Here is a 23128-nt window from a genome sequence, read left to right as displayed (position 1 = left end):
CTAACCATGACGCTAAATCTAGACTCGACTCTGGCTTCCAAAAAAAAAGGCAGCTAAGAGTTCCTTCCCTTATTTGGGGAGTTTTGAGTATGGATGAAAAACTCTATGATATTATGGAATTCTTACAAAATGTTTGAGGCATGATGATAATTTTGTGGTTATGGTGGAGATTGCCCTTCGTTTGAGGAGAAAGATGCAGAAACCTCTAGGGGAAATATGATATCTACAACTCACTTCCAAGGGGTAGAGAGAAGAGGGGAGAGTGTGGAAAGTAAATGCAGTGATAATCGTGGAAGCTATTGGTATTTTTATTGAGTAACTCTAGTCATTTTCTGGTGGAACCTTGAGGATGTTCTGTGTATGGTGTCCTGTCATCTGCAAACAGGGCGAGTTTTACTTCTCCTTTTCCGGTCTGGAATCCTTGCCCTTCCATCTTAAAACAAGCGGATCCAAGCCCTTTCCTCTTCCCTCCCCTTCACTTGCTGTCTCCCTCTCCTTTCCTTTCACAGACAAGCCTTTGAAACAATCGTCTTTACGGACTCACTTGTAATGCGATTCTCAGGGTGCTGGAATCGGCCACCATGACCCAAACATTGGATCATTTTGACCCCTTATCAGAATTTTACTCTTGACCCGTGTCCTCCTTTCTATATGCTCTTTTCTAAGGACTGTGGGCTTCCCTGGTGGCTCAGCTGGTAAAGAATCTGCCTGCAATGCAGGAGACCTGGGTTCAATCCCTGGGTTGGGAAGATCCCCTGGAGAAGTGAAAGGCCCCAGTATTCTGGCCTGGAGAATACCATGGGCTGTATAGTCCATGTTGTCGCAAGGGGTCCCGAAGAGTCGGATACAACTGAGCCACTTTCACTTTCACTTCTAAGGGCTTGTTACATTTTCTCAGACTCCAGCTATTATAAGTGGAGGGTAGGGACTTCCCTGGCAGTCCAGTGGTTAAGACTCTGTGTTTCCAATGAGCCAGTTCGATTCCCGGTCAGGGAACTAACAGCCCACATGCCTTGCAGCCAAAAAAAACAAAAAAAATTAAAGAAGGATATTAGGTATCATCATCATATTTTTGAGCTTTCTTTAGGTTTAAAACTTCCATAGTAGGAGTTTGAAGAATACATAAAATCTCCCATCTCCCCGACTCTCTGGGCTCAGAAGATGTGTTCTGGGGGCCGCCCTGACTGGGTACCAGGTGCTGCGTGGCTGGAATCTGGAGCCTTTGCCACACTGATGTTTCCACATCTGCAGCACACGGGGCTGTGAGCTCTTCTATTTAAAGTGCGCAGCTGAGCAGCGTTTAGCACGGTCACCACCTTGGCCAAGTCCCAGACACTTTCAGCCCCTAAAGGAAGCCCTGTACCCCTGGAGCAGCCCCCGGCAGCCACCAAACCACTTTCCGCCTGTGGACTTGCCTCCCTGGACCTTTGTGAATGGAATCACACGCGAGGGGGTCTTTGGTGCCCGGCTTCTGTTGTGTTGGTCCTGTCTTCATGGTTCCTCCACGTGGCACATTAGGAAGAGCGTCACTCCTTTCTGTGGCTGAGTAATAAGCTGTGGTACGTATGCATGGACCGCGTTTTGATATCCACTCATCTGTTGATGGGGGTTGGGGTTTTTTCTACTTTTTTTGGCTGTTGTGCTGCTGGGAACTGTCCTATGTAAGTGTTTGTTTGAACAGCGGTTCTCAGCTCTTGGGGTGTGTCCCCATGGGTGGGAGGGGGCCATGTGGTCACTTTGGATTGAACTGCTTTCCTTGGTTCTCCATGCTTCTGGGCCAGGCCCAGCACCTGCCTGCGCTGGGAGGGGACTGGCTGCACTACGTGTGCGTCCAGCCTGGGGCGGTGCTGACCGGGGAGGAGCTCTCCTTGGGAGGGGACTGGCCCCTGCCCTCCCTCCGGCCTCCCTGGGGCTCAGGAGGGGGCAGCCCTGACCCAGCCCCATCCGGGCGGTCTGGGCCGGTTCAGCCTCCTCCAGCTGGCCAGTGAGCGTGGACCCCCACCTTCCTCTATCTGGGCAAGGCAGCCGGGCCAGGGTCCTGCAGGCTGTCTCTGTGTCCCTGCCCCTGCTGAGTGTGGACGGAAGGAGTCCCAAGGCCTGGGGGTTCCTGAGATCCTGCAGGCAGGGTGCAGGCAGAGGCCTGATGGGCCTGAGCTCTGGGTTCAGAAGCAACTGGTTAAACCTGCCTGCCTGCTCCTGGCCCCAGCGCTGGAGGGGTAGGCACACCTTGGGGAAGGGGGTTTATGCTCACAGGGCATCCACACCTGTTGGCAGGTATACAGGGGCTGTGCCACCCAAGCTTAGGACTGAGGTGGGTGTTCCCAGGCCCAGGTTCACGCGAGAACCGGGGCTCCCAGAAGGTAGGGTTGGAGCTCAGTTGTCCTATCAGTGGCTGTGTGCCCCTGACACCAAAGCGAGCACCGCCTGAAACAGGACACAAGGATATCCCCGTGTGATTCTAAAGAGACACAAGGTGGGGTTGAAATACTCGAACCCAAAAGTACTGGAAACAAGCGCCCCCTGTTTCTTTCTCTTCCACAAGTACCAACAGGCAGGCAAAAAGAACTGCAGCAGAGAGCGGGGCAGGTGAGGCCGAGGGGCCATGATGCCCTCCCTGGGGACCCTGCACAGCGGCCTCATGCAGTGCACAGCCTGAGCAACCGGTCAGAGTGGCTTGGGGGGCGGCACGGGCTGCAGGTGGCCAAGGCCGCCCCAGCCCCCTGCTCAGTTCCGGGTGCCCTTGGGTGAGTCCCGGGGCCTCTGGGCTGCTGGGCTCTGAGGGTCCTTCCAGGCTAACGTCCCGTGCGCTCTGTCGCCACGCAGACACGTGTGAACAAGCCAGCTGCTTTTATTAGGACTGGAGGGAAGGTCGCTTGTGGAGGAGGAGGGATGGGGCGCAGGCTTCTGCCGTTACTCCTGGACCAGCTGGGCTGTCAGCCGCCCCAGGAGGGCTCGGGAGGGCTCAGCGCCGCCTTCCAGGGGGAAGCAGGCTGGCTCGCGCCGGGGGCCAGGCCTGGGTCCGTCCCCCGGGGCAGCTCTCCGCCGGCCGAAGCGGCCCACAGGCCGGATCCCGCGGCCCGTGTACCAGGCAGGATTGATGTCGGGGGCTGGAAAGAGCAAGAAGAGCGCGTGGAGGCCTGTGCCCTGGTGAGTGCGGCCCTGGTGGCCGGGCCGGGGGTGTGCTCAGCTCACCGCTGCCTGTCCCCCGGGCCATGCCGGGACCACCCACCCGCACAGGAGGCTCACCCGTCTGCCATTTCTGGTGCTGGGGTGGCTTCGGGAAATAGGATTTCAGACTCACACCAGGACACACTCTCCTTCCTTTTCTGTCCCCACAGCCCCGTTCTCATGGGCCACATGCACTCAGCCCCAGGCCACCCATCTGGTGAGCAGTGACCCTCCCCCATGTGCTGGGTTGGGACCCTTGGGAGCAGCTGTCGGGGCCATCTAGGGGAAGGGTCTGGGGAACAGGAGGCCAAACCCCAGCTCCGGGATGCTTAGCAAGGATGCCCCAGCCCAGGAAGTGGCCAGGTCCCCCCGCTGTGACCCCTGGGGGTGGGGGCGGGTCGGGACACTCACTGCGGATCTCCATAGAGTGCTGGTGGGCTCTGCTGGCAGCCCCCTGCAGGGCCAGGCCCAGCAGCAGCAGGCAGAGGAGCCAGGCCCCCACCGCCTTCATCCCACTGGCTCCTCACAGAGGCCCCGCTTGGGAGGGTGCAGCCTGGGGGCAAAGGTGAGCGCACATGAGGGCGCGTGTGCGCAAAGTGGGGTGCCTCGGATAATGCCTTACACACTCTGTGTGTGTCAGAGTGGATGTGCGTGAGTGTGTGCACACATGCATGTACACGGACATGGGTGTGCACAGGTGTTTGGCAGGTGTGCATGGGGTTACACGCGTGTGCACACCCAGTCAAGCTCTAGTGTGGACTTCTCTACTCTGCTGGGGTCGCAGTGAGCCCAGAACGGCAGGTGCACCTGGCTCTTTGCACATCCCTCGCTCCCCCGGGGACCCCAGTCTCTGCTCTGTACAGTGAGCGTTCGATGAGGTGACCACGTGTGTATTGGCCTCTCCTGGGCTCAGCCGTGTTTACAAGGACCATCTGTCATCAGAAGGAATCCGGGGGGAATATGAGCTGTGGGTGCAGAGCTGGGCTGTCTCAGGCGTGCCTCAGTCTGTCTGTCCATCTGTGTCAGGGAGCCAGGTGTGTGGGAGGCCTCTGCTCCACTGTGGGTGGGCACACTTGGCCTCGGCGGGGTGGCTGGGGGGATGGCAGAGGCGAGCAGGTTGGTGGGGACCTGCCAGGAGGAGCCCGGTGGCTGCTGGGTGGAGGGGGTGGCCCAACCTCAGGCATGACCCGGGGGCGGGGGCCTGGGGGGCTGCTGAGCCCGGACCGCGCTCAGGGCAGGGGACCCGGGTGCAGGGCTCTTTCCCTCCCTCAGCCCAGGTCCATCCTGCCCCCTGCCTGCTGACAGCCAGGCACTGTAGAAGGGTCGTCATCCACCATCCCTGCCAGGAGTGCTCACCAGCCCCTGTGCCCCCAGATCCAAGCTGCTGAGTCTCCAAGATCAACCAGCAGCCCGTGGGGACCTGCCCTCACGCAGCAGGATAGCCCTGTACAGGTGGGGGAGAGCTGTGGGCGACAGAGGCACCCAGAAATCCACCTCTCACCCTGCTGGGCTGAGCCCGAAACAGCGTCCACCCAGGCAAACCTGGCAACACCTTCCGCAGGTGCGCGCACCACTTAGGGCTGGCTCCCTCCCCCCTCCCCCCTCCCCTGGCACTTAAGGAGCCAGCAGAAGACACCAGAGAGCTTGTCTGTTTCAGGGAGACCCCTCTGCTGACCTTGGCTCTCCAGCCTGTCCCTGAGCCCAGCGGAAAGTGGAAGCGTTAGTCCCTCAGTCGTGTCCGACTCTTTACAACGCTGTGGACTGTATCCCGCCAGGCTCCTCTGTCCCTGGGATTCTCCAGGCAAGAATACTGGAGGGTATTCTTAGGGTTAGGTTAGGGTAGGTAGCCATTTCCTCCTCTGGGGGATCTTCCCTACCCAGGGATCGAACCTGTGTCTCCCACGTTGCAGGTAGATTCTTGACTATCTGAGCCACCAGGGAAGCCCTAGCCCCAGGGAACGTGCTCTCCAATTGAGAGATTTAAAACGTCCACACCTTCCTCTTTTAGAGACCTGTTGGCAGGGGGACTCCAACTTAGAGGAAATGGAGGTGCCGTCATGAAAGTAGAGGGATAAAGAGGGGCCCCAGACTGGCTGGGCTGGTCGCTGTCCCCTGGCTGGGACCCCTGCTGGGTGAGAGTGTCTTAGGAGAGCGCTGGCGGAGCCTGTCTCCTGACCCTCAAGGTCCAGCCTCCTGAGAGCTGGGCGCTTGCTGAGTCCTGGATGGTGAGACTCCAGGTCTGTGTTCCAGGGAGTTGCCTGGACGGCTCCACCTTTCGTTTCCACTGCAACAGCCGAGTGAACAGGGGGCCCGCACAGGCAGGGGTGGCCCCTGGACGCACAAACGGGGTGGGGTCCCCACCAGAGCTGGTCCCAGCTGCCAGGATGGAGCCTTGCCCGGATGGGGAGGGATGGGTGGCAGAGGAGGAGGCTGGAGCGTCAAGGACCCCCACCCTCTCCAGCACCTTTCGAGCTACTCACCGAGGTTCCCAGCGGCTGGCGAGTGCTGTGGATGGGAGCGGGGACCCAGGTGGGGCACACTCGCCCCTTTTATGCGCCGGGAAGAAGCAGCTGACCGGACCCCCTCCCTCCCTCTCCGCCCGTCTCCCTCACTGGGCCACATCGGAAGAGTCATTTTCTTTTTTCTTTTCTTCTTTTTTTTTTTAACTCTCATCACTGATGTGATGTGTCCTTTCCTGGGTTATATAATTTCATTTGGGCTGAGTGGCTTTAAAACACATTAGCTTTCCTTCTGTACACTTTGGGTAGACTGCAGAGCCAGGCACCGCTGGCCCGGGTGCTCCGAGCCACAAGACGGCTGACACAGAGGTGACCCTCCAGCCACCTCCCTTTTCCTTTAAGTCCCGCTTTCCGGGCAGAGTCAACCAAAGAGGCCATCACAGCTGAACGACACCCTCCTAACCCTTCCCCGGCTGGTCTGTCACCCAGGTGCCTTTTCACAGCTGCATTTATTACGTGCAAACCACTTTCATCCTGTTTCTACCACTGAAAAATTATGTTTATTCCAGCCCTTTCCAGAGTCGTCATAATTACAGTTGAAAGAAATTGATTATGATTGTCTGGTGAAGGGAAGAGCAATCCACTCTAGTATTCTTGCCTGGAAAATCCCATGGACAGAGGAGCCTGGTGCGTTACAGTCCATGGGGTCGCAAAGAATCAGACATGACTGAGCAATGAACACACACACATATTATGATTATAAAACGAAAGTTTACATTCCTATTATAAAATAAATAACGTATGCTAAGCTGCTTCAGTCGTGTCTGACTCTTTGCGATCCTATGGACCATAGCCCGCCAGGCTTCTCTGCCCATGAGAGTCTCTAGGCAAGAATACTGGAGGGTTGCTGTGCCCTTCTCTGGGGGATCTTCGTGACCCAGGGATCGAACCCCCGTCTCCTATGTCTCCTGCATTGGCAGGAGGGTTCTTTACCACCAGCACCACCTGGGGAACTATGATTATAAAACAAATACCTGTATTTCTATTATGAAATAAATAATGAAGAGGCTTATTTTTACTATAAATGCGATTTGTATACACTTGGATAGAATTCAGCACATACAGAAAAATAGGAATAGAAGAACACCCATGCACCGGAGAAGTCAATCACTGATCCCACGTGATGGGCGAACTTCCTTTTCATGGGCTTTGCACCTTATTCTGGGTAGGTTCATCGGATTCATGCATTTTTGAATCTCCTTATTTCCATTTAACCATCCTATCCTCAAGTTGTGAAAAAAATCTGTACACTCACGCCATTTAAAATAACTACACACTGTTCTCCATTTCACTTCGGCCTCATATTCTGAATAATGATAGGAGACCAACCAGTCCATCCTAAAGGAAATCAACCCTGAATATTCATTGGAAGGACTGATGCTGAAGCTGAAGCTCCAGTCCTTTGACCTCCTGATGCGAAGAGCTGACCCATTGGAAAAGACCCTGATGCTGGGAAAGATTGAAGGCGAGAGGAGAAGGGGACGACCGAGGATGAGATGGTTGGGTAGCATCACTGACTCGGTGGACGTGAGTCTGAGTGAGCTCCGGGAGTTGGTGATGGACAGGGAGGCCTGGCGTGCTGCAATTCATGGGGTCGCAAAGAGTCAGACATGACTGAGTGCCTGAACTGCAACATAGCAAAGATCATTTACACCCCTCTGAGCATCAGCTCGAGGAGCCCATCCTGGGGGGACCCCTCCCGGCTGCTCTCCCCAGACATGCGCAGGGGCCCCACGGCCCTTCCCCAGCCTGCATCAGACTTTGAGGAAAGTTCCAGAGCAGCTCCCGGCCCTCAGAGGGTCACGCGCGCTTCTCTTTCCTCCCATGGCTGCCCATGCCTGGTGATGAAGGTTTTGTGGGGGGCAGGTGGGCTCCCTGGGGGTCTGGAGTGGAGGTTGGGGGGAGGGGCACAGGTGAGGGGGGCTGTCCACGGAGCGTGAGGGGCAGAGGAGGGGCCTGGCCCACACCCCGGCTGCAAGCTGAGGCCCCTGGGATGGATTCCGTCTGGATCCCGGGGCAGTGCGGGGTGAGCGAGGGTCAGAGTGGCTCTGCTGAGGGGTGCTGCTGGAAGCACTGCTGAGGCCAGCCCCCGTCTGGAGGGGGCCTCTCCTCCTCTCCCTGCAGGGCTGCCCGGCACCAGGCCCTCGGGGGAGTGGACCCCGTGAAACCAGGGCAGCTGAGGCAGCTTCCTCAGCAGACCGTTGGGGGAGCATGTGCTTGTGTGTGTGTGTGAGTGCGTATGTGTGCATGAGTGTGTGGGGTAGCGAACCCTCCCCTTTCAGCCAAGCATCTCCGCCACAGTGCAGGGTTGGTGTTGATGAAAGAAATGTCCACATACTGAGGCCTGGGGAAGTCATGCTGGTTCATAGGGGAAAGGGAAAGTCGCTCAGTTGTGTCCGACTCTTTCCGACTCCGTGAACTATACAGTCCATGGAATTCTCCAGGCCAGAATACTGGAGTGGGTAGCTGTTCCCTTCTCCAGATCTTCCTGACCCAGGGATGGAACCCAGAACTGGGATCTCCTGCATTTCAGGTGGGCTGTTTACCAACTGAGCCGTCAGGGAAGCCCCACTTACATGCGAGTTACCCTGAATTTGATACCCACTAGAACAGCCTGTTTGTGGCCCATCAAACCTGCTTTGTGCAGTTGCTTAAACTCAAACAGGAAAAGGCTCACCGACCACAAGGAAAGAACACCACCGTTGCCCATGCTCAGCCGTGTCCAACTTCGAGACCCCGTGGACTGCAGCCCGGCAGGCTCCTCTGTGCACGGGATTTCCCAGGCAAGAACACTGGGGCGGATTGCCATTCCCTCCTCCAGGGGATCGTCCCGGCTCAGGGACTGAACCCACGACTCTGTGCTTCCTGCATTGTTGGGGGCTGAGGGGGTTCTTTACCACTGAGTCGCCTGGGAAGCCGCCCAACTAGGAATGTCCATGTTCAACGTAAAGATGAGATGCTTCCCGCCCTGGGACCCCAAGGCTGGTCCCCCTTTGACGCTAAGACTCCCCTCCCAGGTGCCAAGGCCGTGCTGACTCCCTGTGCGCGTTGTGTTTTTGAAACCTTGAAGGGATGTATCCCTGACTTGTTTGATGTCTTTTTGTTCGGGTGAGACACAAAACTGCTGAAAGCCTGCTTCTCTGGCGCAGATTCTGAGGGATCCGAGAGGCCATGCCTTGGGCTGTAGCCCTCAGCTTGGCTCAGATAAAGCCCTTTCCCATTCCTGCTGTAGGCTGTCTGTTGCTTGCTTTTCTCAGGGGTCCACCAGCGGGCGGTGGCACCGCTCCAGCCCTCCCTCTCATCGCAGAGCCCAGAGCTCGGCCCAGCTGACAGAGCGGAATGATGTCTCCCACCCCGTGGTCTCTGGGGGCAGTCATCAGAGGACCCAGAGTGCCTGAGGGGCCCTTGGGGAGTTGGAGATGTCAAGGCAGCTGGTGGGGCAAACACAGGTGAGATGTTCTGCTGCTCTTGCCAGGACCCCTGAGCCCCAGGGAGTGCCTGCAAGATGGTTCTTTTTTGGAGGGGGGGTGTTCATGTGGCACGTGGGATCTTAGATCCCCGACCAGAGATTGAACCCGTGCTCCCTGTATTGGAAGCATGGAGTCTTAACCACTAGGTTGCCAGGGAAGTCCACACGCGACCTTTTTCAGAACAGGGTCTTTGCTTGTGTGATTGGGGTAAAGATCTTGAGGTGAGGGGACTGTCCTGGAGAATGCAGACGGGCCCTAAATCTAGCGATGAGGGTCCTTGTGAGAGACGGGCAGAGGGATGTTTGGGACAGACAGACAGGAGACACAGGGAAGGAGCCTGGGTGGCAGCGGAGTCGCAGCCTGGAGGGAGGAAGCTGCTGGCCGAGGACAGCGAGAGTTGCCAGAGCCGGGCAGAGGTTGTGGACAGCCTCTCCTGGAGCCTCTGCGGGGAGTGCGGCCCTGCACGCACCTCGATTCTGGCCTTCTGGCCTCTGCCAGAGGACACGCTTCTGTCGTTCTAAGCTGCCCAGTTTGTAGCAATCTGTTCAAGCAGCTGCGGGCCCACGGAGGTCAGGCTTTGTGCGGTGTGTTTTCCAAGATACAACATATTTGTATTTTTGCTGAGCTGGTGAGTGAATGGGAGATGCTGGCCTTCCTCCGCTCCTCATTCTGGCTCCTTTGGGCTTTCCTGGTGGCTCAGATGGTAAAGAATCTGCCTGCCAATGGGTTGGGAGGGTCCTCTGGAGAAGGAAATGGCACAACCCACTCCAGTATTCTTGCCTGGAGAATTCCAAGGACAGAGGAGCCTGGTGGGCTACAGTCCATGGGGTCGCAAAGAGTCAGACACAACTGAGCGACTAGCTTATCACTTATTCCTCGCTTCTGGCTTCTTCACCAAACAAAACTTGCAGTAATTATAGAACAAGAGAACAAACAAGGCCAGACTTTGAGAAGAGCCTCGGGGGGCAGACAGGCACCTGGGAGGGAAGGTCTGGGCGGGGGTGGCAGAAGCCGGGGCGCGGGGAGGCTGGGGTGAAGATCCAGGAGGTGGTCCTTCCTCCCTGCTTGGCGCTGCCAGGGACAATGCTTGTCAGCCCCTGCTGCCCAGGTCAATGACACGGGCCCCGACCAGCGGTCAGCACAGGTTTCCCATACGTACTCAGCTCTGATTTTGTAGCACAGAAGCAACAACAGACACAAGGAAACACAGGGACGTGGCCAGATCTGCTGACCCGACCCAGACCGCTGGGGTGGGCAGCCTCAGGAGGGAGCAGGAGCAGGGGGTCTCTGGAGAAAAGGGAAGGGCTGATCTGCCTTGGACATCGTCCCTCCAAACCGACAGGACTGTGGGGCCTAGGCCAGGGGGCTGCCTCCTCGCATGGCTCCCCGAGGCTGGAAAGGCAAGGTGCAGGGGGCCAGCAGTGGGGTTCTGGTGACCTGCCTGACACCCCAAGTGTGGCAGGCAGCAGCCAGTGGTCCCGGGAAACACAAGGATGTTCTCAAGGGGACAGTCACACAGTGGACCACAGGTCGCCCTGGAAACAAAAGCACAGCATCCATGCAACACAACCTGGTCTAGAATAAGCACAGGACGGAACTGCAGGGAGAGGGCTAGGAGGCTCGTGAAACCAGATCTGACATCCTGGAAACAGCAGAGTGCACGTCTTTGGCATAAAAATATATCCCAGGGATGTCCCTGGAGGCCCAGGGGTTAACGCTTCACTTTCCAATGCATGGGGAGCAGGTTTGATCCCTGGTCAGGGAACTAACATCCCACGTGTCTTGTGGCCAAAAAAACCAAAACATGAAACAGAAGCAACAGTGTAACAAATCCAATAAACACTTCAAAAGTGGTCCACAGCAAAAACAAATCGGAAAGAAAAATCCCGAATCAGTGACACAGCTGCTGACGGGGGCGGCGGGGGTGGGGGGCGTTGGGGGGGTGGGGCGGAGGTGTGTGCAGAAGGCAGAGGCCAGCTTTCCCGACAGAACTTGACGTTGAAGAAAGGGCAGAGCCTTGCCTGGAACCTCGGGGAGGACGGAGATCCGAGGTCAGCAGAATGGGCTGACATTGAGATGCCAGAGGAAGGGGTGGCTGGTCTGTGCAGGGGACCTCGGGGCATCTGGGCAGCAGACCAGCCACGGGCACCTAAAGCTATGGTCCTAACAGGGAAGGAGAGGAGGCAGGAGGGGCCGAGAAGCCAGCACAGGACCGGGAGAACTCACATCCCCGATGACCCAGCCATGGCCACGGATGAAGACAGATCCCTGGGCTGTGCGCACCACCAGGTGCATGAATGAACGAGTGAGCACAGCTCTGGACCTAATCGGAGACCCCTGCGAGGGGCCTTTGGAAAGAGGGACCAGTGTGTTTCCAGGTTGGAAGCTCTCTGCACTTAAGTTAGCCATGGGGCAGTGGGCCTGTTACCCTCACCTCCAGGGCAGGGCTCCAGGCCAGCCAGGACTGCCTCCCCCTGAAGGCTAGGAACTCACATTGACACCCGCCCCCCCCGTTTACTTTGTGAATAAGGAGGCCTGCACATCACAAAGAACCGATCCTCTTCCCCGTACAGGCATCTTTAATCATTTCCAGCACTGAATTTAGGAGCTGCCTATTTGAAGCAGCTTTCATTCAGAGAAGGAGGATCAGCCCCATCATTTCTACAAACCCCAGCACACTGCCAAAGCCCAAGTCATCTGGATCAACGCAGATGCCAGTTCTGAAAGTCCCCCTGGAGTGGCCATGGGCCAGCTTGTGGGCAACGTGGCCCCTGTGGGGACTGAGACACTGCGGGGTCAGTGGGGATGGGACCAGAGCTCATGGTGAGACAGTCAGGTCGGAAGAAAATCTTAGTGGGCAAGGCTCTTGGGCATCACAGATTCAGCATCTCTTCTTCCTCCACTGGGCTGTGTACAGTGGAAAGCGCGGGCCAGGAGGCGGGACGCGGTGACCGAGGTGGAGGGGAGGAGGGTGGGTGTCCTGTTCAGGCGAACCTCTCCTCTTAGGGCTGGTGGGTCATCACGGGTTTCTGTGAAGCACAAACACACATGGACACACCGTATGCACAAGTGGGTGTGAGATACACAGCTGTACACACAGGCACACACAGGCACGGAAACTCACAGGAGAGGACAGGGGGACATGGAGACACACAGGTGTGTGCACGAGGAAAGATGCACTTAGCTGTATGAGTGTGTGCACATAAAAACACACGGGCATGTACACACACACACACGCACACGCAGGAGGGCACACAGCTGCACACACAAACCCGTGGACCTGCGTCAGAAGGCATCGGTCAACCCCCTGCCGGTTTTTCACTCAACCCCTCTCTGCCTCAGTCTCCTCAGCTATGAATTTGGGTCCATGACACCAGCCCTCATCAAACGGGCTATGAAGATGGAAAGTATTCTAACAACTGGAAGCGCTGAAACACAGGAAGGTGTGTTCTCATTTGGAAGCGCTTAGATTTTCAAGCCCCCGTTGGCGATTTCATTATCAGTCTACTGCAGTGAATGGCCCTGCTCTGGCCACGGCCCAGGCGGCCTCGTCTGGGCTGGGGGGAGGCTGGCTGAGTCGGACCCGTGGGCCCCACCTGCCTGCCCGTCTCCCAGCCCCAGGCGTCAGCAGTGAGTGTTGTGAAATCCTTTGAAATCTGTTTAAAGATGGAGTCCGTGGAAATAACCGAGCGGGCACTTCATCTTCTCGGACAGCCAAGGCATTGGCTCAGACTTGCGAAACCGGGAGGAAGTCAGAATTGCTGCTGGGTGGTTGCAGCCGGCGGGTGTGGTGCGGGTGTGGACAGCGGCGGGGATCCAGGGTGTTGGGACCCTGATGGTGGCCACCGAGGCCTCCCGCCCATCCCTGGGCTATGGGCGTGAGTCTGGTCCCTCGATCGGCTGTCTCGCGCTGTGACAGCACCGTGTGTGTGCGTGTGGACCGCAGCGGGGGGCCCGGACAGGCAGCACCCGCGTCAGAGAACCCGGCGCTTCCCCCAGGATCTCGTGCGGCTGGAAACACCAGGGACCGTGGTGTGGGAGAAGGCCTGCCAGAGGCGCTCCTGCAGGCGTCAAGGCCACAGCCGCTCCCGGGCCAGCCTGATGCTCCCTGGGCTTGGGGAGGAACCCCAGGCTCCTTCTGCATGGAGGTCCTTCCCAGGGAAGCAGGGGACAGCGCCGACCCCAGCATCCGCACAGGTGGCTCAGCTGCACGACCTTTACCGCGTGACCTTTACCGCGCAGGGAAGGCGCGCGGGGCTGGGCGGGGAGTCCCGGATGTCTCGTGGGCTGTCCCGGATCCCATGGCACGTGGGGGCTGGGAGGGGAGTCCCCACTGCCTTGCTTGCTGTCCCGGATCCCAAGCCCAGACCCCCAGGGCGAGGCGACCCCCTCCAATCAGCCTGACACTGGGGTACCTTTAGATATGTTTTCCATTTTCCTTTAGATCTTTTATTGATCTTACTTTTCTTGTAAGTTTATCCCAATTCTTTACTTTGAAGACTTCAAGTGTCAGCCTGACAGGTCACAGAATTTTAAAGCCGCCCCAGAGAACAGAGAAAACTCACCGCAAAGCTGTGGTTGGCGGCTCTCTTCCTGCCGTTGGGGTTTCTTTGGGTCAGGGATCCGCGGTACATGGACTTCCGACTGAAGGAGTCATCATCTTTGTCTTTGGGGGAAACAGAAGGGGGCTTGTTTATTAATCACACGCTTACCTCAAACAAGTGTCTTTGCCTCCTAAGGAATTTTAAAAGGAGCATGAGAACGAATGCACCACCCAGGACGGACGCCGCCCTTCTCACCACCAAGACATCAAGAAACCGTGCCCCACACTCTGCGTGAGGTCTGGAGCTGGGCACCACGCATGCGTGTGCGAGCTCAGTGATGTCTGACTCTTTGAGACCCCATGGACTGTAGCCCCCCAGGCTCTTCTGTCCATGGGACTTTCCAGGCAAGAAATACTGGAGTGGCTTGCCATTTCCTTCTCCAGGGGATCTTCCCAACCCAGGGATGGAACCTGCGTCTCTTGTGCCTCCTGCACTGGCAGGCCGATTCTTTACCACTGGCGCCCTACTGTATACGTTCAAATCATATCATAAGACACAGACACCACCACCTTCACCTTTATGTGCTTAAAGTAGCAAATTCCAGGGATCCAGGCATCAGCTCACTGCAATAGTCCCTGCGGGTGGCCAGGGGACACTGAGGTGTCCTGTGGGTCAGGGCATGAGACGCTGGGTCCCATGGCTTACTTACAAACCTGGGGCCCTGATTGGTCATTTTCACGCTCTCTTAGGCCTGGGGAATGAGGGGAGCAAGTGACTTACCTTGGCTTTTGGGGTAATTGCTGAGCTTCCTCCTCACGAGACAGGGCACAGCCTCCACCTAGGAGAACGACACGTCTCTGGGTGTCACTATGTTGCTGTGATTGTTAGGGGCACCGGAAGCTAAATGCAAATTCCTCACCATTCAAGCAAATTCTGACAAACGAAGAACTTTAAACGGTACTACAATGCATGTTATCAATAAATTACCAAATACCAGAATATAAAAGAGATGTATGCCTTTTGGAGAACTGCCCATTTGGGGAAGGGACTCTCAAGAGTCTGTGCTGTTGGAGAAGACCCTTAAGAGTTCCTTGGAGTGCAAGGAGATCCAATCAGTCCATCCTAAAGGAAATCAGTCCTGAATATTCATTGGAAGGACTGATGCTGAAGCTGAAACTCCAATACTTTGGCCACCTGATGTGAAGAACTGACTGGAAAAGACCCTGATGCTGGGCAAGACTGAAGGCGGGAGGAGAAGGGGATGACGGAGGATGAGATGGTTGGATGGCATCACCTACTCAATGGACATGAGTTTGGGTAAACTCCAGGAGACGGTGATGGACAGAGACACCTGGTGTGCTGCAGTCCATGGGGTCGCAGAGAGTCAGACACGACTGAGCGACCGAACCACACAATGATACAAGCCCAGCACCCGCGGTTGCTGACTCACACGGTCCCTTCCCTCGCCCTTTCCTGTCACTCAAGTCTCTACTCTGGGACAAGTCTTTCTCTGTTTTGCCTTCTCAGGGGGAAGCGAGAGCCAAACAGACTGACTTCCTGGGAAGTCCTGCCGACCCGGCCACCTGGGATTCAGCCCAGCTACTCTGGGGCTGTACCGGGGGCCTGGCCGTGGACACCTCCAGGGCCGGGCATCCTGGGACACGTCAGGGAGGTCTGGCCCTGAGAGGCTGGGGTTGGGGCCAGGGGTCCTGCCTGAGACCCTCTAGCTCGGTGGTCTGTGTGGTCTCCTGCCTGACCCCTAGTCTCCCCATCACTGCAACGGGGGTGGCATCCGCCCTGGCTCACCAGGTGTTGTAAACCTCAGATGGAAGGGATGGAAAAAATACCATGTTTGCTGGGAAGAGCGACCCAGTGCCGCTGTCATGAGAAGCAGAAGTGACTCGATGGTCACTCGAGATCTCCGGGAGCTGGCAGGACGTGGGGCAGATGCCACTCTCCGTGGGGCCCTGGGACTGGTGCTGCCCCCCACCCCGTGTCTTCCTGAAGGGCAGGCTGAGGGGTGTCGCCCCCTCCACAACGTCTACTGTGTGCTGCTGCCTGCGTGGAGGCCCCGTGCTCCCTCCCGCGGGCTGGATGTGCGGCTCCCGGAGCAGGGCTGTCCCCAGACCCTGTGCCAGTGAATATGCACCCCCTTGACCGGTGAGCATGCAGGGGGCACACACCCAGCACGTGGTCCAGGCGCAGGACGACTCCCCTGTGACCTGCAGGGGCTCCGGGGCTCTGTGTTACCCTGAGCCGGTTGCCCTGCCTGGGGGTCTGCCCGCCTCCTCCCCAGCCCCTACCCCAGCCCTGCCCTCTGTCCCACCCTTCCATTCCCCTGCTGGGTTTTCCCAGCTACACCCCCCACCTCCACCGCCACCGATAGACACCCCACCCCAAGCCGTGCCTCTAGGGGAAGCCAGCCTGGGAGACTCGCCAGGCTTCTTAAAGTCTGAATATTTCAGCTCCACCGCCCACCGGCTTGTCCTGCTGCTAGAAAAGTCAGGCCAGTCGTTTACCGTCTCCCACCCCGTTGGGCCTGGGTGCAGTGAACACATACCTTGGCCTCATCCGAAGGGTCTTCGTTTGGATCCTTCAGACTCTGGCCAGATTTCCTGACAAGCCGGGGAAGAAAGATCTGGAGAACAAAGGAGGCGTCATGACAGCCTGTCTGACCTCCAGCCGCAGGGCAGGTGAGCAGGACTAAGGACGGATATACTAACACTCGGCCTGAAAGGCTGGGATGGCCTGTCAGTCCTCAAACACACCACTGGAGCTCTGGGTTCAGCAGATTAAAATACGGAATGCCCAGCTGGCTCTGATTTGCAGATCAACCGTAAGTGAACGCTGTAGTATATGCACGCCCCAAAGCGTGCACCCCGGGTACTCATACAAGGAAATGACTTGTTGCACATGTGAAGTTCAGGTTCAACTGGGGCGTCCTGGCAGCTGCCCCTGGGGCTCTCCTGGGAGCACCTGTCAGTCTTCTGCCAGGTTCCCTCAGTGTGGTCTGACTGGAGATTCCCGACTTGAATCGGGGAGGAGGATGCCGCTCCCAGGTCTCTGCTGTGGGTGGATCTCCACCCTGGCCCTCGATCGCACCCGCTGTGAAGTGGAGCTCTGTTAAGCCCGTCCGGGGCACCCCCCAGCCCGCCTCCCCCAGTAAAGTGCTTTTTTATGTTAGAATCGGCAGTAACAGATGAAAAAGAATCCCATCCAGGTCACTGACATCAGGGGAGGGAAGAGGGAGGCGGCTGGTGGGGGCTATCGCTGCCCCAGGCCACCCTGTGCCCCTCCCAGGGCTCCGGGCATGACCCCCCAGGGCCCCGAAATCCCTCCACTCACCGGGAGGTTAGACTTCCTCTGGGGCTTTCCCGAGGGCCGCACCGTGAGCCCCGCTGCCTGCAAGGCTGCAATCCTGGACTTGATATTTGAAACCTGGAGGAATGACAGATAGACATCACTTGGAAGGCCCTTCTCAATGTTGTGGACCAGGAAGAGCAGCTGCTCCGCTTTCATCAAATTTGCTAACGTGATACTCCCCCTAAGATGGGTGTCGCGACCAGGGGCACTTCCCGGGGACCTCATTTTCACCCATCTTCCATGGTTATCGGAAGAGTCACCCATCCCCAGGGGTGAGGAGAGGGGTTCTAGACATTGTCTGGAGGCTCATCCTTGAGGGTTGGAAGGAAGATGGTAGTGACTGGGGGTAGAGTGGGAGGAGGAAGCTTCTGGGAACAGGAACCAGGGCCCGTCAGCTCCATTCAGATACCTCCTGCTGCTGCTGCTGCTGCTGCTGTCGCCTCAGTCATGTCCGACTCTGTGCGACCCCATAGACGGCAGCCCACCAGGCTCCCGTGTCCCTGGGATTCTCCAGGCAAGAACACTGGAGTGGGTTACCATTTCCTTCTCCAATGCATGAAAGTGAAAAGCGAAAGTGAAGTCGCTCAGTCGTGTCCGACTCTTCGTGACCCCGTGGACTAAGGCCCGCCATCATTCCTGAGGTCCCCAGGGTTCTCTGGAATTGGCCTGCCCCTCACACTTCACTCTCTAGTGTCAGGGTCTCACTGTTGATCCCTGAACATATCTTGTTCACACGGCTGCAGGGCCTTTGTACACGCTGCCTTCTTTTTTTAAATCTTTGCTTGTTTATTTGGTTGCATCAGGTCCTATTTGCGGCATGCAGGACCCTTAGTTGCAGCATGTGGGATCTAGTTCCCTGACCAGGGATTGAACCCAGGCCCCCTGCATTGGGAGAGCGGAGTCTTAGCCACTGGACCACCAGGGAAGGCCCGCGCCTTCTTCTAGTGTTATCCCTTCTTGACCGCCCTTCTAAGCGGCCTGTCCCAGTGCTCCCTCGGGCTCTCCTCTCCTCATGAACCTAGATGAGCTCCTTGGTCGTGGACTTGCTCTCTGCCTCCTCCCACTAAGGATGTGAGCTCCACGAAGGCAGGGGCGTGGTCTGAGGTGTTCATTGCTGCATCTGTGTGTCTACATGACACCGGCCACACTCGGGAGGTTGATTGTCTGCCCCACGAGAAGGAATAAGTGAACCCAGAGTTCCCAGGCTGGCTTGCTCCCCATAGCCTGCCCAGCCTGGCAACACACCCCTCTCCTTGGGGATGGAAGGGCACGTGCTGGAGAGAACAGAAGCGGGAATGAATGGGCAGTGGGGGCTGGGTCCTCCGCACTCTGGGGGCTGAACCCTTCTTCTCCAGGTCCCCAGGGGCAGGCAGAGTAGAGCCCAGGCTCCTTCGTTGTCTTTGGAAGCCCCTGCTCCATCCTTTGATCTTTGCACACCACTGACCACCCCCCCCCCCAACCCCCAAACTCAAGCCCTGGACCCAAGCACACAGGGTGACCCTTGGTCAGAATTTGAGCCCTGGGGCCGTCCTAAAATCTAAGCCTCCTTCTGGACAGCCCTCCCAGGACAGGGAGGGGAAGGGTCAGCCTCTTCCTTCCACACTGCCTGTCTCTTGCCGACCTGAAGGGGAAGAGGCACGGCTGGGCTGCTGGGGGTGGATGGAGGGTGGTTCCGATAGACACCCCCAAATTCCTGCTCTGGAGCTGAGAGTGTGGGCTCCGCTATGCGAGCTCTTCAGGGCCCTTCCCCGGCCTTCAGGGCCCCCACCATCTGTCTGGGGCACCCTTCCGTCCCCGAGGAGAAGGGCGTGTCTCCAGGCCACGCACGTTCTAGGCGGCAGGCCGGCCTGGGGACTCCGGGTTCACTTATTCTTTCTCGTGAAGCCAACAGTGCTCCATCTCCCGTGCCGGGTGGGCATTGCGCGGCCAGCCGCCTACCTGGCTCTCTGCCCGCCGCACCTCGCGAGTTGTGGCGGCCACTTGGCCCTCCAGCTCCGCCAGCTCTGTCTCCGTGGTCCTGCTGGGCTGCTCGGGGTCCCCAGGACTCAGTGGGTCCTTCCCCCAGCTGGGTGTTTGGCCTGCTGCCGTGCGCACCTAGGACAGAAGCCCCAAATGTGACCACGAGGCGGAGAGGCTGCGGGGCTCTCAGTGACACACATCCCGTCCTGACGATGCTTCTCTCTGCACTCCAGGGGCAGCCGGGCACCCGGGGCCCTCAGGGCTCACCAACGGTTGTGTCTGGGCTGGTGGCTTAGTCACAAACTGCTGATCCCTGGCCCTGCCTCCCCGTTTCCTGCCGAGACTGCTTGGGGGACCTCACCTCCCAGGTGGCCCCAGGGTGGTCCTCGACGGTCTTGCTTCTGCCCATCTCAGCCCCTGCATCCGTGCCCTCTTCCTCCTCCGCGGATGAGACCCCTTGGTCACTGATGTGGCTGGTCAACTCCTCCAGCTTTCTCTTGAGGGCCGCCTCTTCCGCGTCAGCATCTGTGGGCTCGTGGCCACCTGGATGCTGAAATGGACAAGCGGGTGGGTCTCACTCAGTGGGTCATCTGGAATCACTGTGCTCAGAGGCAGGGCTCCAGGAGAGGCCCCGTCCTCCGTCCCCCGGGACTCGGCTGGAGCTGTGGTCTCATCCACCCCCCACACGAGCATGGCCAAGGTGCTGCCCACCTCAGCCTCCAGAACCAGGCAGGGTGGGGTGTCCTGAAGATCCTAACAGCATCCAGGCCATTGGAGAGGCACCATTTTGAATATCTCTCTGTCCCCAAACTGGGTCCCCAAGCCATTCCCTAGGGCTTAGCATCATTGCTAAGGTGCCAAACCAAGATCTCGGCCTGGACTGTTTGGAACTGGTCGGCTGAGGCCCAGCGAGTTGACATGTCTGTTCTCTGGGTTTTCCTCTATCCCCTTCATGTTTATACTGAAGTAGAGCTCGGGGGGTGGGTCCTGAACTTGCATAGGACAGAGACATTCATGTCCAGCATCACCCAAGGGCTCGGGGGCGGGTCCTGAACTTGCATAGGACAGCAGCATTCACGTCCACCGACCATGGCATGCCTCTGCCTGCCAGGTTCTGTGCCCACGCCTCCTGTCGGCTTTGCAAGGGGAGTCAGAGTCGCAGATGCCTGCCTGGAGCTGAGACGTGTCCACAGCGTATCTGTGACTCTTGTGTGAACATCGCAGGCAGGTTTTCTATGACACAGTGAGTGGCACCTTCGCCACATATCCCTTCTTGAATCTAGAGCCAGGGAAGTTTGTCACCTGGCTTGGATGAGATTCATACAACCCAGAATGTCTACTTATCTGCCTCAGCTGCTGAGAAACTCAGAGGAAAATAATGCTTGTGTCTGGCAATCTCTGCTCCAGGCTCTTATCTGTGTACGTGCTTCTCAAAACTAATTTTCAGGGTGGGATTATTTGGTCAAAATTGTCTCTGTTATAAATGCAGTTGCGATTGCAGCATAAACAGGGGCTGGAATAGAAGGGAACCAACATGTACGGATGTGAGAGTTGGATCATAAAGAAGGCTGAGCCCTGAAGAGTTGATGCTGTCAATTCTTGAGACGACTCTTGAGAATCCCTTGGATAACAAGGAGAGCCAACCAGTCTATCCTGAAGGAAATCAGTCCTGAATAGTCATTGGAAGGACTGATGCTGAAGCTGAAACTCCAATCCTTTGGCCACGTGATGTGAAAAGCTGACTCATTTGAAAAGACCCTGATGTTGGGAAAGATTGAAGATAGGAGGAGAAGGGGGCGACAGAGGATGAGATGGTTGGATGGCATCACCAACTCAACAGACATGAGTTTGAGTAAACTCTGGGAGTTGGTGATGGACAGAGAGGGCTGGCGTGTTGCAGTCCATGGGGTCACAAAGAGTCAGATGGGACTGAACTTAACTGACTAAGGCTGCACCCCTGCATGCCTCTGAGTTTCCTGCACCTTCTGCTGGGCCCACTGAGGCACAGGCTCTAGGTACAGCTGATGGTGGGGGACCTGGATGGGGCAGGGGACACTCCCCCCCCCCCCAACCCTGGCTCTCTGAGCACCACACCATGAGCTCACAACCCAGGAAATCTCAAGAGAGACCTGGGTGGGTGCCTCAACCTCCCTTAACAAAGGGGCTTCAGCACTCTCCTTATCTGGCTGGGACCTTCCTGGCCCCTGCCTGGCCCCTGGGGGTCACCTGGCTGCCAGAAGCATGGCTGTATCAGCAGGAAATCCACAGCTGACCCCTGCATGTCCGACCACAGGCGGTGGAAGGAGAGCTAAGCACACCGCTGGGGACATGGGCTGGGAAGGGAACGGGGCGGCCTGTGTTCTGACCACAGGGCTCTGGGGCACCAAGCTGCAGCAGGAGGGGGCAGCGGGGCCCAGGGGACATGACTAAACAGGAGAGGCGACATGTTCGGCGTCACTGCCATGGGCAGTGGGCCCATCACCGCCGATCATGAGCCACACAGGAAGGTGGGAATTGATCGTGCCAGGCTGATGTAACAAAACAGCCAGCGCCCTGGGTCACCGTGGGCCAGGAGGCGCCCAGGTAACGACCTAAAGTGACTCAACGTACGGCTTCCTCGTCCCTGAGTCACCAGCTCTGGAATCTTGAGTCACAGTCTATTAGCTCCCAGGCCAGGACACAGGAAATCAATTCTTCCATTTTCCTCTGAGCCCAGCAGATGTGTCTTTCCTGCCATTATCGTGTCAGTGGGCCGCCTTGTCTTAAGAGGCAAATGGAACCGGCAGGCTGGGAAGACTCTTGCCTGTTGTTCCGTAGGTAATGTTTGATCTTCACAGCAGCGGGGCCTCTGAGTGGGCAAGTCTGCCCAGAGAAGAACACGAGCTGAGAAACTTAAGCATGAAGGTTTCGGGCAGGAGGGGCCCCGCCGTCACCTCAAGTGGCTGCTGGCAACTGGAACCAGCTCTGGTCACACTCTCTGTCATCTGAGAAGCAACAATCAATGCCTGGCGGGGCAGGGAAGGGTGCTCAGAGGACAGCCTCGTGCAGGGAGCATGGCCGGCATGGAACATGTGGCCAGAGGGTAAGAGCTGAACCAACCAGAGCCCAACACAGGCACAGTGAAATGTCACCTCCAGAGTGAAACAGAAGGAAGCACACCCACGATGAGAATCAGGAAGTTCTCGTCCTGACAGAGCGGGGCTGGGGGCAGGGCAGCGTGGAGCCACGGGGAGGCCACAGCCCTCAGTCTGGGAGGTGAGCTTCGGGCTCCATGCTGCTCTCTGGGCGAGGACTCGGCCATCCGCCTCCTGGATGGCACGGACACGACGCACAGAGCACCATCCTGCTGTTCCACCCGGGATTAAGAGCTGCTGACCCCTTGTGGACACCCCCCCACCCCCCAGGGCACACCTGCCTCTCAGGCGCTCAGGAACCCAATGAGCTCTTAGCCCTCTCTTCTGCAAAAGTGGGAGTCACTCTGCCCTGTGTAAGCTCCGTGTTGAGGTAAATCATATGCTCCCGGGACACACGGGTGGCAACTCGGAATAAACTAGTGTTTTCAGCTCCTTTGCAGCAAAATGTAAACAAACAACTTACAAATACAGTCCAGACAGACACGGCCATGGAGCAAAACAAACTACTGCCACTTGCTGCTGGCGAGGCCCTTTGTGGGGAAACTGAGTCAGTGTCTGGAGCCCAAGCTCTCAGGTCCCCAGCGCTCGCCACCCACCACTCGGGGTGGGGTGCGTGCCATAGTGTACCATCTCAGAGCCTTGCAGCATCCATCCTTGGTACCACTGCACCATCTTCGGCCTCCTCTCGGCGTGAATGATTGTCTATACAAAGTCTTTGCTGAGTATCCCTCGCCCAGAAAGTCCCAATCATGAGTACAGACTCAGAGACAGACAACAAGTCATGGGAGGACCATTCAGATGGACCCCAACAAAATACTATTCTCGAGAACGCTTGCCCTCCCACGGGCATGTCTATGAGACCTGGTTTAGAAGAGCTGCTCTGAGAGGTGGGTGGAGGCAGAGACCTTCCTCCAGGGCCCTGCAGCAGCTCCTCCACGAAGACCCTGTAAGGGTTGACCCTGGGTCTTCAC

At 57.4% G+C, this 23128-nt stretch overlaps 2 protein-coding genes across 2 annotated transcripts in view; both read right to left on the bottom strand.

Annotated features, from left to right (window-relative positions):
- Positions 1-2910: 2910 nt before the first annotated feature.
- PRLH (prolactin releasing hormone) lies at positions 2911-3679 on the bottom strand. The gene is made up of 2 exons (XM_068966663.1): positions 3580-3679; positions 2911-3107 (listed from the first exon to the last, which is right to left on the bottom strand). The coding sequence occupies exons 1-2, from the start codon at positions 3677-3679 to the stop codon at positions 2911-2913; spliced, it is 297 nt and encodes a 98-aa protein (XP_068822764.1).
- Positions 3680-11947: 8268 nt separating this feature from the next.
- Positions 11948-23128, bottom strand: part of MLPH (melanophilin) — a 46394-nt gene continuing 35213 nt past the window's right edge. The window contains exons 9-15 of the mRNA XM_068965221.1: positions 19385-19573; positions 19003-19158; positions 17047-17139; positions 16262-16339; positions 14482-14539; positions 13723-13823; positions 11948-12186 (exon numbers count right to left, since the gene is read on the bottom strand). Coding sequence (XP_068821322.1) covers positions 12160-12186; positions 13723-13823; positions 14482-14539; positions 16262-16339; positions 17047-17139; positions 19003-19158; positions 19385-19573 — 702 coding nt within the window. The 3' untranslated portion in view covers positions 11948-12159. The remainder of the gene's footprint in view (positions 12187-13722; positions 13824-14481; positions 14540-16261; positions 16340-17046; positions 17140-19002; positions 19159-19384; positions 19574-23128) is intronic.

This window comes from Capricornis sumatraensis, chromosome 2 (genome assembly GCF_032405125.1).
Source record: "Capricornis sumatraensis isolate serow.1 chromosome 2, serow.2, whole genome shotgun sequence".
NCBI classification, from domain to species: domain Eukaryota; kingdom Metazoa; phylum Chordata; class Mammalia; order Artiodactyla; family Bovidae; genus Capricornis; species Capricornis sumatraensis.
The sequence above is the reverse complement of the archived record's forward strand: the minus strand, read 5'-3'. Positions and strand labels throughout refer to the sequence as shown.